General features: G+C 42.3%; 1 protein-coding gene across 4 annotated transcripts; it reads right to left on the reverse strand.

The window, feature by feature from the left end:
- Window positions 1-310: 310 nt before the first annotated feature.
- On the reverse strand, window positions 311-17951 carry LOC134098406 (ankyrin repeat and SOCS box protein 2-like). Of its 4 annotated transcripts, XM_062551440.1 has the most exons (11): window positions 17703-17951; window positions 16247-16538; window positions 7694-7816; window positions 7238-7407; window positions 6834-6989; window positions 5488-5733; window positions 5055-5226; window positions 3888-3935; window positions 2454-3027; window positions 2106-2259; window positions 311-1921 (listed from the first exon to the last, which is right to left on the reverse strand). In XM_062551440.1, the coding sequence occupies exons 2-11, from the start codon at window positions 16528-16530 to the stop codon at window positions 1773-1775; spliced, it is 2076 nt and encodes a 691-aa protein (XP_062407424.1). In that variant the 5' UTR covers window positions 16531-16538; window positions 17703-17951; the 3' UTR covers window positions 311-1772. The 4 variants fall into 4 exon arrangements, with proteins under 4 accessions (XP_062407424.1, XP_062407425.1, XP_062407426.1 ...); XM_062551441.1 differs by lacking the exon at window positions 3888-3935 and having other exon boundaries at window positions 17703-17950; XM_062551442.1 differs by lacking the exons at window positions 16247-16538; window positions 17703-17951 and adding an exon at window positions 9880-10034.
- Between the last annotated feature and the right edge of the window lie 321 nt (window positions 17952-18272).

Below are 18272 nucleotides of genomic sequence, written 5' to 3' on the forward strand. Positions count from 1 at the left end.
TAATGAGGAGACGATCAAATACCATCAGATACAGATACAGTTTCCAAAATTAGAAGCTAAGAGGGAATTACATAGTCATAACAACTTTGATTAGTGTGTCTTCCTGCTGTCATCCATGATATTAAACAGCCATGGCTGTTGTTGTTCATGTTAAGGGCTCTAGTGCCCCCATCTGGACAGAGTTGGGAGCCACTACACTAAGGATTAACCCAAACCTCTGTTTCCACATCCAAAATATATATGATGCTATCAACGAGAGCAAATTAAGTTATTGTCATCATAAGAAAAAAATTGCACATCTCAAGTTATCTTAGGTTTTGTTTATTATATCACGCTTGTAAATGTAATAGACAAAACACCAGTACAAATAAAACAGCATTTTTCTGGAACAATTTATATCAAAATACCATCGAAATCCATTGTCGAACACAACAAAAAGTAATTGAGATTTTCATTGCTCATTTCACATTCCATTTTGACAATTTAACAACAACTTGTTATTAACATGAATACATACACTCACAATGTATTAACAGTCATTGCATTACTTGACATAACATACAGCTGTAGGCTAATCAATGGTTCATAAATGTTAACTACAATATTTAAGAAATATTGGATGGAAAGCTCATTCTTTCATTTCACACTTAAAAGTAGTCATTGTTTGATATACACAACATCAACATTTTGGCTAACACCGTAGCATCCCTGTAGGTTTTTGCGGTCTTCACTTTTCAGTGACAGAGTTATCATATCATGAGTTATCTCCTAATATGATCAGGATATCTACAGCCAGTTGGAAAATGAAGCAGGGAGAGGAAATAGTGCATATTTTCTTTAGTTGGGCTGGTACTTAGTTTTCAACATTGAGGGGCGGTGGTTGCACAGTGGATAACTAACTAACTATTGGGTGGCAATAGCATATGGTTAAGGAGTAGGGCTAACATTCAGTAGCTTGAAAAGTTGTTGGTTCAATTCGTGGTCTCCACTGTTGTCTCCTTGAGCAAGGCCCTTAACCCTGAGATGCTCAGAGGACAATGGACCGTTTAATATAATTGACACATGTAAGTTGCTTTAGATGAAAGTGCTTGCTAAAATAATCAATGTACTGTGAATTCTTACAAAAGGGACCCAACTGATGATGCTGGTGCTTAGCTCTTGTATCGCAGCCATGCCGTTTATTTCTAGGCTTGTCTCTAGGCCAGACCCATCAATTTACGATGGAGGGATCGAAAAACTGTTACACTGAAAAATGCAATTATGGGGTTTGAGGTCGGTAGTTCCACACGATTAACTCGTTTTAATCAGTATGTGATTAAAATGGGCAGTTCAATATTTCACGAATCACGATACATTTAAAATATATACATCTGTATTATTTTATATATGGAACTAATCAATCAACAGGTCCCACTTAACACAATATTTGAATAACCACAGACTATCAGCATTCAGACAACTATTGGTAATCTTTACATTTCTGCAAAATATTCATCCTCAGCCAACATCGCAATATAAATACAGATTCAAACCAGATACCCTCTTTCTCCTTGCTATTTTTTAACTATGTCATTTGATATGGTCTGATATATGTTATAGAGGTGATTTCATTATTTTACATAAAACAGTGCCATTTTACATTTTAACATCTTCCACAAAGCTACACTCAACTCTGCATAAAGCTTTCCAACAAAGTAAGATAGGCTAAATAGCAGCCAATCACTATGACTGAATGACAACAGTCCAGTTGTCCACTGGTTGCTCACAGATCCTCAGTACATTTCCTCATTACGTTGTTCATACTTGAGGAACTCGATCAGTCTTGGAGGGATGGGAAGCTTGTTGATTGTTTGTAATCTCTTACGGCCAATCTGATGCCGCACTCTCACTCTGCACAGGTGCATCAGTGTTCTGGGAGGTTCTGCATGGGCACAAAAATGGTCAATGTCTCTCAGGTAAACACACACACACACACACACCCACACTCACACACACCCACAAAGAGTGAAAATGTGTATCTATGTACAGTAGGTGTACTTCCAACCAACATTTCTACTGACAATCACAATGAAATGGTGTGTGCGTGTGTGTACTGTATAGCTTACCTGATTTCTCCTTGATGTTTGCCCAGCCACTATAGCTATCGAGATGTTCAGTGAGTCTAGCGCATAGCTTCACGTTGCCAACATAGTCAAGAAGCACATCTATAATGGGTCCTGCCCATCGGCAAATGTCAGGTGTAGAGATTATGTCACAGAACTGTCATTTCAGAAAGAGAAAAAAAAGGTCTTAGCCCGGGCTTTTAATCAGTAAATTAGCAAGTCTTGGAGACCATGTGTTTCCAACTCCTGGTATTTCTGGGCCCATCATATTAAAGTTCACCCTTATGCGCCAGATCAATTTTAAAGTGAGCTTCGGTTCACCTTAATCCTCTGCTCTGTCCTCTGCCTTACCTCTATACGGTTGCCCTGTGCTTCTTCCATCCATCTCCGGCGCAGGTCACGTCTACTGTCGCCCGATACCTTGATGGGTGGGTGGACGTTGTTCCCGTAGGAGCAGTTAAAACACGACTCTGCATCACAGCCATGGTCCATCAGGTACTTCAGCATAGGCAGGTACTTCATGGCGAACAAGACCGTGCCTGGGAAGTTGGTGGGGCAGAAGGGGATGTAGGCGTTGACGTTGGCTCCGTAGTCCACCAGCTTGGTGAAGATCTCGATGGCGCCCATACGGATGGCGACCAGCACGGGACTGAAGACGTCCAGGTTGGGGTCAGCGCCGGCCTCTAGCAGCATGGTCGCGGCCTCCACGTTGTTGTTGAAGACGGCGAAGTAGAGGGCAGTGCTGCGCCGGTCCTCGTACAGCCTGGAGCGGTCCTCGGACAGCTGCGCGTTCACGTCGAAGCCGGCGTTGATCAGGATCTCCAGCACCTCGTCCCGGTCCCGCTCCACAGCCAGGTGGAGCGGGCTGATGCCACTGCGCCGGACTCTTTGCCGACTGGTGGCAGGGATCAGCATCTCAATAATACTGGAAGAGACGCCATCGGGTCGCAGAGTTAGAGAGCGCATGAGCAAGAGCAAGAGCAAGAGCAGGAAGTAGAGCAACCAACTATGTAACGGAGCATCTACTGCAGCCCTGGAATGGCGTGGTACCAGTCCGGATGGCCGGATTAGCAAGAGTCCTTCACAGAATCAGCTGCTCTACAGGTCGACCTTTTAACTTTAGCATGTTGTGTGCACACAGATATCTGTACAGGGCTATGTAGGTTCCACATTGACACAGAGCTCTCCAACTATGTCCGCCAGCTAAGATAAGCTTCATTGAATGGCATTTAAAGTCACTACTGTAGGTTAGAGAGGAAGTGAGCAGCAGTAATCTTCTAAATCACATTTATCATTTGTTTAACACTTCATGTACATGAATCATAAATACTGAACATTACACCACACAACTGGATGGGGAAGAGATTAGAGACAGATGTTTAGCAAAGGGGACATGCCTCTCACTGGGTTGGCAGCAGAGGAGGATTAATTTAACACTAAAATAAACATGGTCCAGAGAATAATTATGGTTCAATATTACAGAGACACATCATCTTTCAACAAGAAAAGCTAGAGCAAATACAGTACAAGAAATATTAGGCACATCCCTGTTATGGTCAAAATCAATCATTAATATATACAATATAAGAGTATTATCATATTAAAACACAGAGACTCCAAATGACCAAAGATGAATGAAAAACATGCACTCCTTAGAAAGTAGTGATAGCAGTCTTGGTTTTAAAACTATTAGCGGCTAGCTTGTGGAAAGTCAGGTTAATGGAACGCTCTTCTTGCACAGCAGCAGGTGTTTCTTAGCGCCACCAAAACCACCCATTGACTTACTTAACCGAGTCGGTACATTCGCTGGAGTCCTGGTAGAGCAGGTTTACCCTGCAAATGATGATGCAAAATAGTGATGCATACCTGTTGCTAAGCAGTGCTATGAGACTGGCTCTCATCACCTCTGTGGGACAACCCCCCCCCCCTCCACACACACACACACGCACACACACACACACACACACACACACACACACACACACACACACACACACACACACACACAGACACAAAAACACAATCTCGTGGCTCTTTGCTATGACTTGGGCAGATGCCAGCAAACTTGGAGCCAAGTTAAATTTGGTGTTAACATTTTGGGTATCTGCGGTCAAAAGTCAAACACACATGAGAGCATGTTGAGTGTCTGCAGCGAGCGAGTGAAGTAGCAGTGAGAACACAAGCCACAACCTGTGACAGCCAGCAGCAGTAACTGCTCTGGCTCTGACCCAACGGCTGTTGACACAATAAGGCCAGTGGGGGTACTACAGTGGGGCGTTACTGTCAGTATATCCATCATCACTGGCATTTAAGGTCATCATGGGAATGGGAACGGGAATAAATGGTCAAATTGAAAATACAAATCAAAGTTCAAAGTTTGGGATAGTTTCGCATTAAATACATAGATAGATGGTTGACAGCTAACAGCTTTAGTTCCCAGGCATTCTATGAGCAGAACAGTTATTTAAGACCAATATTATGCTTCTACTGAAAGGGGTTCATATGCAGTAAATCTTTGTCAGAATACATTTTGGGCAACCAAAAGTCCTATTTGGAGTCCCTATAGGGCATTTTGCGAAATGCATGGCCATACCTGAAAATTGCGATCTAAAATACTCATATTCTCATGATATGTTGCTCTACGTTGACACACAGCTTCACCAGACCTGGTGCTAGGGCTCAGTTGTGTTCTGTTGGAATCATGAAGTGACTGAAGTGGGCTGAAATATTTGACTGTTTACTTATAATCCAGCAGAAAAAAACCCAATAGCCTCTGTAAATCCGTGTCAATACCTCACAGTTATTCAGATTCCTAAGAAAATACATTGTCTCAGTTTTCCAAGGGGAAAGCATTTGATTTTAGATTTGTACAGTGGCCTCTGAAGTAGGCGCGATGCAATTTCAGGCAAAAACTTGAAATTGGTATTGTGAATGAAAAGCGAAGATGCCTACCCATCATACCCCCTCTCGGCTGCAATATGAATGGGAAGAAGTCCAGTCTTGCCAGGCTTGTTGGCGTCTGCCTTTTGGGAGAGGAGGAACTCCACAATCTTTTCGTGTCCATTCTTACAGGCCTCATAGAGAGCAGTGGCGCCATCTCCTGCCTGGCTGTTTATATCCGCACCTGCAGAGCACAACTATCAATTAAGACAGGTTGTCTAACTAAGGACGCCTCCAAATTAATGCAACTTAAAAAAAAAAGAAGACTGAGCTTAGTATCAGTGAGCTCAACAGGGGCATGTTTCCCAAAGCCATAGTTGCTAACTAAGTAACTTTGTTGGTTGCAATGCAATTTCCCATTGCCAACCGACTAAGTTGCTAACAGGTTAGCAACTATGGTTTTGGGAAACGTGCCCCAGTTGACAAACTAGAGGTGGGTGGTTACCATGTTTCAAGAGTAAGCGCAGAATATCCACATGTCCGGCCTGAGCGGCGACAAAGAGTGGTGTGATGCCATACTGGTTGACTATGTTGACTTTTGCCCCAGCTTTCAATAGCATTTCAGCGATCTCCAGATTGTTGTGGGTCACAGTTTCATGCAGGGCGGTCCAGCTCTGGATGCACAGCTTGTTCACTGAAGCGTTATTGTTAAGAAGGATGGCCACCATCTCTTCATTTTCTTTTTCACAAGCTGGAGAGGGGCAAGCATGTCACAGTAATCAAGGCCAGGGCAGTGATCTTAAACATAAAATAGCACTAAACAAGATTTTCTCGCGGGGTCCCCTTGCAGTTGAGAAGCACAAAAGTAAACAAACTAAATACGTTTATTTCTCTTTTGCAACAAAGTATGAGCATATCATCGATATGACACAAGATTCCAGTCAGCTTCTTGTATAGGCAATGGTTATCTCCAAGCTGGACTACTGTAATTCTCTGTTAGCTGGCCTACCTGCTTGTGTATTAAGACCACTACAGTTGATTCAGAATGCTGCAGCACGACTGGTCTTCAATCAGCCAAAGAGGACACATGTAACCCCTCTTCTTGTTACTCTCCACTGGCTCCCTATAGTAGCCAGAATTAAATTTAAATCTTTCACTCTGGCCTATAGGACACTGACTGGATCTGCTCCCAGCTACTTCAGTTCTTTAATCACGATGTACATTCCCAACCGCCCATTGCGATCTTCTGAGGAGTGTCTGTTATGTCGACCAACCATACATGCTAGGTCAAATTGTAGATCCTATTCTTCAGTGGTTCCGTGTTGGTGGAATGAGTTGCCCAGTGCTCTCCGTTCCAGCAACAGTTTTGGATCTTTTAAGAGGGGTCTTAAGGCATATTTGTTTAATATGCACTTAGTCTTTTGAGCGTTTGTTATGTGTTATGGTTTGTATAATAGTATTGTTTTGTTATAATTTGTCCATTGATAGAATTTGACATTTATTTTGCTATTGTCCTTAAATTTAGCCATACCATGCTATAGTTATTGTTATTATATAATAAATTGAGTGACTTATTTGATTGCTATTCTCATTTCATTGTTTTATTTCTCATTAGGTTAGTGCTTAAAATTATTGTTTTATTGATAATATTGCTATTCTCCCTATTGTCATTGTTCACTGTTAATTTTATTTGTATTGTTATTATTTATTTGTATGTCGCTTTGGACAAAGGCGTCTGCTAAATAACCATAACCATAACCATAATGTAGAGGGAATGTTTAAGTAAAAAGTTGTCCAAAAACACACTAGCACTAGTCATAGTATACAGTGACCTGTATATTCCATGGGTACCTTTAAAAAGAGGGGTCTCTCTCTCCTTGTTTGGGATGTCAGGGTCGGCGCCTCGCTCCAAGAGGCACTCCATGCACCTGGGGTAATTTCTGTCTACTGCCAGCATAAGGGCAGTCTCGTCTTTCAGAGTGCGCAGGTTCAACATTCCAGGTTGAGCTTGGTGAGGAAACGATGGTTATGGTCAGTCATGTACAGCATGTGACAAGGGGGAGCACTGATGACACTTGTGATTGTTGACTTGTGATGGTGTGGGATGATGATGATGATGATGATGATGATGGTGGTGGTGATGACAATGATGATAGTTAACAAATTAAGTGATATATATGTCTTGAATATTACTGTATATTATTCGACTTCAAGTTCCAACATTCTGGTAATGTAACAACAGTTTTCAAACTTACCTCCCAGGATAGCTCTGAGACACTCCGTCTGTCCATAATATGCAGCCTCATGCATGGGTATCCATCCGTGTACACTTGCTTGTAGTAGATTTACATCAGGACTTCTAACCAATGTCCTCACTAATGATGCGTCTCCGTCCCATATGGCCTTGACCAAGGGGTCTACTAATCTGAGGGGGACACAGCAGTGTTAAACTCAAGACAACAAGAGAGTTGCAATGATCTCTGCTATAGTGTTTTCTGAAATACTTGTTTTTAAATATGTTTTTTTGAGACGGGCTGGGGGCACATAATATTCAGAATTACATTGTATTATTCAGTATTAAAATAGCAAACCACTACATTTCTTTATTTTAAAGTTGAACTATAAATGGATCTGGGTGACATTTAGCCTGGGAGAACTCAGATGAACCTAAAAAGATTAATGTTGTGCGCTTTCCTCAGAAATGTACTTACACATCTGGCTCAGGCTCTGTTCTAATGAGAGTCCCATCAAAACGGCGGTAGGCCACCATTCTCTTGCCATATCCTGTGGTGTAGTGGCTAATCCAGCTTCCCTCGATCTCCTGTTTGATATCCCTGATATTCAGAGAAGGGCACAGACGTTTTGTAAAAATGAATACTCAACAAACTCAACTCAATACTTTATTATTTATTCATACTTTCACATAACAGAGGGCTGTCTGTATCATGAAGATCTATTGACAGAGAAAAAACGAATACAATAGCCCTAGTTATTAAATAAGAAGGAGCCTACAATCAAAATGAGGTGGTTACTGTAAAGAGACCCTATGCAAGTTTTTTCATAGTCATAAAATCGCTTAGACATCGTTGTTTTGCTTGACTGACCAGTTTCATCGAAAAAAGTAATATTTCCTCCCGCCCCCAGTGTCCCTATCCGCTATCCGCAACCTTGCAGTTTCTGCAGGAAACAATCGCTCCTTGTTTACATCTGGGAGTCTGAGACGCGTAAGGAACAAGAAGAACCACGCTTGCAATTTATAAATATATATATAGCCTATATATGTATAAATATACACGCTAAAGCTGTGATGAACCGGAGATGAAATCGCCAATCCTATGTAACCTGCGTTGTGTGGAACCACCGCGGTCTAGCCCTGCACACGCCCGGACTCGAACCCGCGAGACAGCAGAATCGGGATGCCAGCAGCGCTCTTGAAGCGATCGGGGAGTGAGGTTTACTAACGTTCTACAGCATAGCTAACCAGCTAGCACCCGTTACACTCACCCCCCTAAACCTCACTCCTGATCCGGGTCACGGCACCAATGTAACCTGCGTTGTGTGGAACCACCGCGGTCCAGCCCTGCACACGCCCGGACTCGAACCCGCGAGACAGCAGCACCTTGGATCGGGAGTCGAGCGCGCTAACAATCCAGCTAAAAGCCCAGGCTACTACTGTAGCTCTCATGCCAGCAGCGCTCTTGAAGCGTCGGGGAGTGAGGTTTACTAACGTTCTACAGCATAGCTAACCAGCTAGCACCCGTTACGCATGCATAGTTTCTCTTTAAGGCAAATGTTTTTCTCTATGTGGGCCTAAGCTATTGGACAACTATGTCTTTTTTCATTGTAATATAATAATTTTATCTGCATCTGTTCATTTCTCCTAATTTAACCAAACAAGCTAATCTGCATATAAAAAGCACAGATTTAAAAGCATCACCATCTCAGTATAACCCCCTTAAAATAGGCAAGGCAACTAGACTACATCACAGTATACAGCTAACTAGACTACACCACTGAAAAATACTGTGTTCATGTAGGCTAAGAAGCCTACATAAATCCCTTGGAGATGTGTTCAGGACTTTCTTCCCACCTGCAGTGCCAGACAAAATGTGCGCAAAGTAGCACATTTTAATTAGTGAACACTGAAGGCTCATTTTTAGTGATCTGAAACGCCTGTTCAGAGACACAAAGGTAAAGGTGTGTCCAATCGACATTCGCTAATCTAACGGTGTGATGATCAGCGGGGGAGCGTACCTATGTTCCCTAGGCCCTATGTTCCCCACTTTGTATGGGACCGGGGAACATAGGACCCTTTTTTTCTTACATTTTTCAAAAGGTCCTATGTTTCCCGCTTTTCCCAAAAAGGGTTCCATGTTGCCCGGTATGTATTGCGACTGGGGAACATAGGACCCTTTTGGGGAAAAACGGGGAACATAGGACCCGGGGAACATAGGGATGACCCCGATCAGAGGCCTAGCTAGCACATTGTTCAAAAGGGTTGTTCTTTTGTTTCTTAATTAGTTATGGATGTGTTTTGGATATAACATCCTTTAAACATAGTTTAGCATACAACCCATACAGCTGACAATAACTTTTGGACATCAGTTCCTGCAATCCTAACATCTTTCTCAACGTAATAGGCTACTAGAGATTGCCAGAAGGACAGGTTATACCAATACCATCACACCGGCCGGGCACAAAATGTAAACAGAGGCCCCACAGGCATGGCAGACACAGAGGTTTGAAATCTAGGCTAAAGCTAATTTGCTACCAATCCTTTTCCTTGGACATGTTCTTCCCAGAAAGAGGAGTACACCCCCTCACCTTCTGTCTTGGCAAATTAGTTGTACACTCGAGGTACTGGTAGTAGTGCAGTCATCTGCTCATCAAGACTCACCTCCACAAAGTCCAGCTGGTAGGTATTGTCTTTGTGGATGAAGTGATTGCAATGATGTCACTGTGACTAGTAGAGAGGGCCCAAGAATGCAAAATCAACAACAAAGTCTAACCTCCCGACCACATATCGTTTTTTATTGCCAATCAATATTTTTTGACAAGGAAGCGGGTGGCATATCTTTCATAAGCGGAAGGGTGGCATATCTTTACAAATATCGATCGATATTAACATGGTATTGGTACAGGTATCAAATTGATACCAGCATGATGGGATCGATCGATACTTTCATTTCAGTTTTTCTTTCTATGTGCCCTTTTTGTACGTTGTGCATTGTTAGTGCAAAGGGAGAGAGAAAACACATACTGTAACTAAGCAAACTAACAGAAGTTAGATGGGATGGCGATCGAGGTAACGTTAATGAATTGTTGGTCACTAAATAAAGCTGCAACTCCTATGATTGCCTGTACTCATAACTAGCCGTACAGATCTTCCGACAATTTCAGCCTTTTACAAGCCACACACAAGCCCGTCGTTAGTTGTAGCCTAGCCTAGTACCACTATATCACAACAAACTTCCAATATGCAGTAGCTGTATGTATCAGATGAAGTTGAAACGCTCAAAAGTGTTATGCCAAAACATCCTACGCATTTGGTAGGTTCAACAGAGAACCATTCCTGTGAGAGTAGGTCTGTGAAAATGCACCACAGATCCACAAATCAAGCAAGGTTCATTTGTGTTTGCTGTCATCATGAAATATGCACCAGATTTCAAACATGAAACAAGCCCCTGTTGCATGCTGCACCTGTGTGCCTACTTTGGTGGACTCATTACAATCAAAATTGGGGGCCAAGTTGCTATGATTATTATTCCGTAATGGAAGTCATAGTCAAGTTCACACACGTAACTTTTGACCCGTGATTTCCTGGTTTTCATAAATCAGGTATCGTTGGAATCCTTTGACCTGCCCGAGTTCAATGCATTTTCCGCCCTGATAGATTTCCTGCCATTTTGGATTTCATCAAAAACACTTAATTGCCTACTCCTCTGACAAATTTTGTCTGATTGACACCAAACTTGACATGGAACATCCGAAGACCATGCCACACCAACGCAATGCTTTTTGTCTTCGGAAATATGACCGTTCGCCCGTAACAGCCAAATCGAAATTTGCGGCGAAGCCGCCAAACAGGAAGTGAGCTTATATCTCAGCAACTCTTGCATGTATCAAAACCAAACTTAACACATGGACTCGTGACCCCATTAGGAGGATACTCAAGAAATTTGATGACCTTTTACTTCTAGGGGGCGCTGCAATTAGAATCATGCCTTTTGGCCTGTAACTGCAGTAGTGGTGTCTGTTAATACTGTGGAAGGTCCTTAGGTGAACTGATGACAACTTGTGACATCAACATAATTGATTTGCCCGCCATATTGGATTACAACAAAAACACTTAATAGCCTACTCCTCTAACAAATTTTGTACGATCGACACCAAACTTGACATAGACTATCAACATACCATGCCGAAACAACGCATTGCTTTTCGTCTTCGGATATGTCACTGTTCACCCGTAACAGCCACTTGAAATTTGCGATGATAGCCGCCAAACAGGAAATGAGCTTGTATCGCAGCAACCCTCGATTGTATCTAAACCAAACTTAGTAAATGGACTCAGGACCCCATAGGGGGGACGCACAAGAAATTTGGTGACCCTTGACCTCTGGGGTGCGAACACGCCAAACAGGAAGTGAGCTCATATCTCAGCAACCCCCGCATGTATCATCACCAAACTTAGTACATGGATTTGGGTCCCCATCGGGGGAACGCCCAAGACATTTGGTGACCTTTGACCTCTGGGGTGCGAAGCTGCCAAACAGGAAGTTAGCTCATATCTCAGCAACCTTTGCATCTATCAAAACCAAATTTGGTATATGGACTCGTGACCCCATCGGGATTATGGCCAAGACATTTGGTGACCTTTGACCTCTGGGGTGCGAAGCCACCAAACAGGAAGTGAGCTCATATTTAAACAACCTTTGCATCTATCAAAACCAAACTTGGTATATGGACTCGTGACCCCATCGAGAGGATGCCCAATACATTTGGTTACCTTTGACCTCTAGGATAGCTCTAATTAGCAAAAATTGCAAGTTGGCTTGTAAGTTTTGACGTGTTAGACATGAAACTTGCTCTGACGGCTTATGGTCATATGTCTGATTGCAGCATTAAGCTAACAATGTTGAGTTGCCATGGTTACTCCGGCCTACTGCTTGGTCCCCTCATTGCTGCTTGCAGCTATATTGATAATTGTATTTCTTGAAAATGTTATCACTTTTTTTTGTGGTACACTAGTAACTGTTACATCCCTAAGTGGAAGTCATAAAATTACTTCGAGGTCATTCAAATGTGTTCAAATGTAGCCTGTTGACGTCTCATTCACATTGTAAACTATAACATACTGCTCTTTCTTGCATAAAAGTATATAAGCTGCTTTTAAAAAAAATGTTACTTGCCATATACAGTAGCCTACTTGCCATATACAGTACATGCGCTAAAATTATTTGTAACGTATTCTGATATTACTCAAAGTGAGTAACATATTCTTAATACTTTTGATTATACTGTTTCAGTGTTTTATTATTTTTTTCCGCAGTGATGAAACAGTTATTTCAGGTCCAGTTGTAAGACTCAATAGCTAATGTCAACAACAACCGACGACCTTTACAGTGAGGATATAACCGTATGAAACACTGTTAATGTCCAAACACTGTTAACTACCAAATCCTTAACAAGATATGCAAACATTTGTTTAGGTTGATTTTAACAACACAAATTGGTTGTATCCCTTTTTTGCAGCACACTCTGTCACCGTATGACACCTATGGGTTATTGGTCATTCCTATGGGTCATTCCGTGTCAAATCACCCAGTGGCGGAAAGTGACCCTCTCCGAAAAAATCTGAAAAATGCTAGGCTAAAGCTAATTTGCTACCAATCCTTTTCCTTGGACATGTTCTTCCCTGGCAAACAAAATGGATGGATGGAAGCTGCAGATCACCATGCACAGACTGATTATGGATTACAACATCATGGTTTTCACAGAAACTTGTCTGAACAACAAAGCACCTAACAGTGCTATCAAGCTAGCAGGGCGCTACATCCTCATCCACAAGAGGAGTCAAGACATTGGACCACGTACTGTATACTAACATGGCTAACTTGTACAAAGCCGTTCCCCTCCCCCACCTAGTACAATCTGACCATCTGCACAGAAAGAAGAAATGTACTGCAACAGAGTACACCCCCTCACCTTCTGTCTTGGCAAATTAGTTGTACTCAAGGTACTGGTAGTAGTGCAGTCATCTGTTCATCAAGACTCACCTGCACGAAGTCCAGCTGATAGGTATTGTCTTTGTGGATGAAGTGACTGCAATGATGTCACTGTGACTAGTAGAGAGGGCCCAAGAATGCAAAATCAACAATGAAGTCTAATCTCCCGACCACGTATACAGGAATATGTATATTTACTATTTTCAAAGCACTCCAGAGAAGGACCAGGACTGGCGTGGCATACTGTATCTTTCCAAATATCGATAGTATCGATACTAATATGGTATTGGTATCGGTATCAGTATCAGATTAATACCAGCATGATGGGATCGATCGATACTTTCATTTCAGTTTTTCTCATCTATGTTCCCTTTTTGCACTTGGGAGTGCAAAGGGAGAGAGAGAACACATAACTAAGCAAAACTAACAGAAGTTAGATGGGATGCCGATCGAGGTAATGTTAATGAATTGTTGGTCACGAAATAAAACTGCAATTCCTTTGATTGCCTGTTACTCATACAGCCGTACAGATCTTTCGCCAATTTCAGCCTTTTACAACATATCGTGAATGAATGTCCGTCACAAGTTACAAGCCACACACAAGCCCACCGTTAGTTGTAGCCTAGCCTATACCGCTATATCACAACGCATTTGGTAGATTCAACAGAGAACCATTCCTGTGAGAGTAGGCCTGTGAAAATGCACCACAGATCCATAAATCTATATAAAACTAGGTTCATTTGTGTTTGCAGTCATTATGATATATGCACCTAGCCTGACGAGCCAGACCCACATCAAGATGTAGGGTCTGGACACTCACCGTAGACAGGGCTCAATCGGAGGGGTGGGATAAACAGTTGTCTTTCAAATTCCCTCCGCGCAATAGGATAACGCTAAACGAATCATTTTCTTGTTTTCAAGTAGCAGGATGCGTAACCTTCCCTCTCCACGCAATAGGATAACGCTAAGCGAATCATCTACCAAATCCCTAACAAGAAATGCATACATTTTTAGATTGATTTTAACAACTCAAAGAGGTTATGTCCTTTTTTGCAGCACACTCTGTCAAGACACCTATCACTGGCTTAAAACATGCTGACTGGAAATAGGCCATATTGGCCTACACAATAAAACACATTTTGCATTCCTCATTCCCCCGAGAGGTTTTTCAAAGGAGAACTTGGCAACTATTTCAACTTAATAAACCCGTTTAGATATCATTTGGATGATCAAATGGTCTGTTTCGGTGAAAATGGTGATTCCCACTGATTTCCCCGCACCCCCAACCTCGCAACATTGGGACTTATCGTCCCGGTAAGAGGACTGAAAAACAGGAAACTCCTTTTAAATCATGTTACCCTGATCTGCCAAACTTATGCTAATCGTTTCGCTATAGCTTGTCAACAAATCCATGTGCTTTTTCGTTACTTTTTGGTCACATGTTAATCATATTTGAAGAGATGGGTGCGCACATCAAAAAAACATGTTTAAACAGGTACTAGACAAAAAACGTGTCAAAGAGTGAAGGGGATGTAATGCCTCCAAAAATGTGTTAACTATAAAAGGCAACGTTTCGATCAACAGATCTTCATCAGGCCTATTGTTTATCACACATGTTAAAAAAAAAATACATTTGATATCTTTCAGATTTACAAAATTGTATCACAATCTGAAAATTATGGACTTTCATGTGACAGACAACTGATAATAAAGAAGTCATAACTTGTCTTTGACCCTGACAGCATGTAACTGAGGCTACTCCATGTGTCTGTCTAGCCACAACAGAACTGTTTCTGAGGTCACAGAGGGGGACGAGGTTTAGCTTGCTATTTTTTGCCGTGATGGCATGCGAACTTCTAAGATGTGCCACTAGGATGTCTTCCCATGGACTGTAACAGAATGCTCCCGAACAGGTGCTATATGCACGTGGGCTTGTGGGATACCTTGTTGTGCCAGGCCGTCTGGACCGGTGTCCAATAACGGTAACTGATATGTGCTGGAGCTTCCAGCCAACCAGCAGTTTAGCAGATAAGTAAGTGAACATGTGTCACAGTATAGTATGAAGGTAGAGGTTAATCAGTTAGCATGTTAAGGTAAATTATAAGTAACTATTTTTTGACCTGAAGGAAATGTGTCTTCTGCATTATAGGGTTTAGTGTGCACACATGCACACACACCTAGTGTATGAGAAGTGAGTGCAACAGGAGCACATACTCGCTGAAAGCACACACACACACGTGTGTGCTGTGGGCATGCCCTTGATTTGGTGCCCAGGGTAGGGAGCAGTTGGTGGGGGGGTTAGGAGCTTTGATCAAGGACACACACCTCATTCGTGCATGTGGATGTGGGAAAGTACTGTTCAATCACTTCCCTCACCCATAATTTCACAGACCACAGTACAGGTTATCATTCTGAGACTTGCAGCCTACAGTATGTCCGTAGAAATGTTTTGCATGTCACATCTCCATGCTATGTAAACTTTATGGAACCATAACAAATAAACAGTCATACAGTAGGGTCATAGCACTGGGAAGGCATGGGAAAATAGATGATGGTTTCCCGATTTTCTTTCTTTTAACTGAACGTCTGTCGTCCTCTGTACTGTAGATATTTCTAAACAGATAGTGTTTCCACGATTCAAATTATGGGTTTCACCTGTGAGAAGTGTCTAATTTCAGTGGGATGGCTAGCCATTTATTGCTAGTGCAAGTAAGATAGTTAACCCTCCAGATTTTCCTTTTTTTCATGATAAGTCAGTATAGCTAGACATTTTTGTCAAGAACTTACATCACTTACAAGAACAACTTGCTGTACATTACATGACATTACATTACTGAGTGCAGTGTTAACATTGATTAGTTCTTCCTAATCATTGGTATTTTGTGTTATTGCTATTTCATTTGGCCGAGAAGATAAGAGAAGATAAGACTGAACAGCCTAGCACACAGTCATCGATTAATCGCCATTCACACCAAGAACGATTTAGTTAAAGTCATCTTAGTTATCGTTCCTGGTCTGAACGGCCCTTCATGGTACCTGGGAGGGTTGGATGGGCAAGGCGGAGGCTCGGGCTCATTTTCAGGGATCCGGAAGGTGGCGGGGCGCTCTCTGATAAACGGTTGTGGCCTGACTGGGGGTGCCACTGCTTGGGGAGCCCTTGGAGGTTCTGGGGCAGACGCAGAGGTGCACCCCTCTGTCAAGCTGCGTTCGATAGCCAGCTGAAGGAGCTCTTCATCAGACAGGTTACTGTACAGGCTGTAGTCGTCAAAGCCCAGTGTTGCTTCCGAGGAGCTGGGCATGGAGACACTGGTAGACGCCATGATGTACCCTGGGAAAGGAACAGTATAGACACTCCATAAACTAGTGGTTAATTATGTGTAAATAAGTGTTGTTTTTGTATTCCATGGTCTGGGTGGGATTATTTTTCTTCAGTTTATTTTCAGTATGATGGTGTTTTTATTACACTAGATATTTGTAATATTTGATCTCGTTTATATTTGTCTATGTCCCATGACGTTTCAGTACCCTGGAAATCCAGAGTTCTCGCGAGAACATAGTCTAAATTGTGTCTGCAAGATACTCTGGCCACGAGCAATGATGCATGTTACGTTTATTCCAACTATTTGGGGTAACAATCAAATCGGTGTATCTAATATAGATGGGCCAAAGGCGAGCTAAACTGATGTCGACACGCTGCATCGTTCAAACTCAGTAAACATTGGTCATACTGTTATCCAATTGCGTGCTGTGAGATTTTCAAATGCACGCTTGGTGCCTCCCCTCGAATTGGGCCATTACATTATTCGTGGCCAGACCCTTACAATGAAAGATTCCAGGGTCTGGTTTACAACCAGGCTAACCTTTCAGGAGATGCACTGATGGAAACACATTTGAAAGCCAAAGGTGTCACATGCTATTGCTGAAACCTGTCACAAAGTCACTGGAAGTGTCTTGACTTGTTACATTGACAGATTTAAGTGCTTAGCCTGCATTCCTGCTAATCTTGCTCTCCCACCATCGCTGCATAAAAATAGACCCCTAAAAAGTGCAGACAAATATAGCCTGCATCATTCATATATTACAAGCGCATTTCAAGGCTGAAACAGGCTGAATGTCTTCTGATGATCTATGAAAAAATTCTGTAATAATATTGAATCAAATTATAATTTGATTGAAGCATTCAATTCATTCCTTGCATTTGCTTTGATTTCAGAAAAAAATATGAATAAATAGGCATTAAAATATATTATGGTGTGACATTTTTGCAGTTGAAGTGCAAAGAAATACTATTTCAGTTGTTTTATTTATCGGTGAAACAAAGGTGTGTTTGTTAGAGGACATACAGTATAACACTCTAACAGTTTTAGAATCATATTAGCAGACATATCACCATGCCTTAACACTGGCTCAAAATAAAAGGACAAATCTCTGAGCTGACAAGACAGAGCAGGTCAGAAGAGGAGTAACACCTCTCTATATGAATAACACTTACCCTCTCCTGGCAGAAGATTTCTCTGTGGACTTTCCGTCAGCAATACACACTGCTGCCGTTCTTGTTGTGTTTTTCCCCACCCCCGAGCGTGCAGACAAGTAAACACTCCTTGCTCCTGAAAACAGCTGTTGAGTGTCCTTTTGTACAACACGGTCTCAGTGTGTTTATGTCAAATCTTCGGAGCGTGTGCATTGTGGGCAACGGTGAGACGTTCAAATCTCAGTTTTTTTTTTGGAACCCCTTAGCTCGGGTTGCTTATGGGGCTGGTGGCCTACTTACTGAAGTGGAGCAGAAGGGGGACTCGCCCGGAAAGTGCTGCTCTACCACACCAACCCCCCTCTCACCGTCAACAGGGAAAATACCTCGGGGTAGTTGGAGGGTTAGAAAAGTCACAAGAGTGCAGAGTAGACTCATGCTGACATGTAACCACAGGTGCGATCACAGATGCCGGAGAAACACTGGCTGTACTTTCCAATTGCGGCCACATGATTTCGTGACATCATTCCGCGCTCATTTCATCTGAGTGACTTTAATGGCCGTATGTGTTATGTTTCGTCTGTAATATCTGTG

This window comes from Sardina pilchardus, chromosome 12, assembly GCF_963854185.1.
Source record: "Sardina pilchardus chromosome 12, fSarPil1.1, whole genome shotgun sequence".
Taxonomy (NCBI): Eukaryota; Metazoa; Chordata; class Actinopteri; order Clupeiformes; family Clupeidae; genus Sardina; species Sardina pilchardus.

Bases quoted from the DNA above. Each gene is read 5' to 3' on its own strand.
- LOC134098406 (XM_062551440.1), bottom strand. From the start codon at position 16,530: ATGGCGTCTACCAGTGTCTCCATGCCCAGCTCCTCGGAAGCAACACTG. The intron at 7,817-16,246 runs GTACCATGAAGG...TCTGAATATCAG, and splicing joins TGCCCATCCAACCCTCCCAG to GGATATCAAACAGGAGATCG. The intron at 6,990-7,237 runs GTAAGTTTGAAA...TTCCTCACCAAG, and splicing joins TCTCAGAGCTATCCTGGGAG to CTCAACCTGGAATGTTGAAC.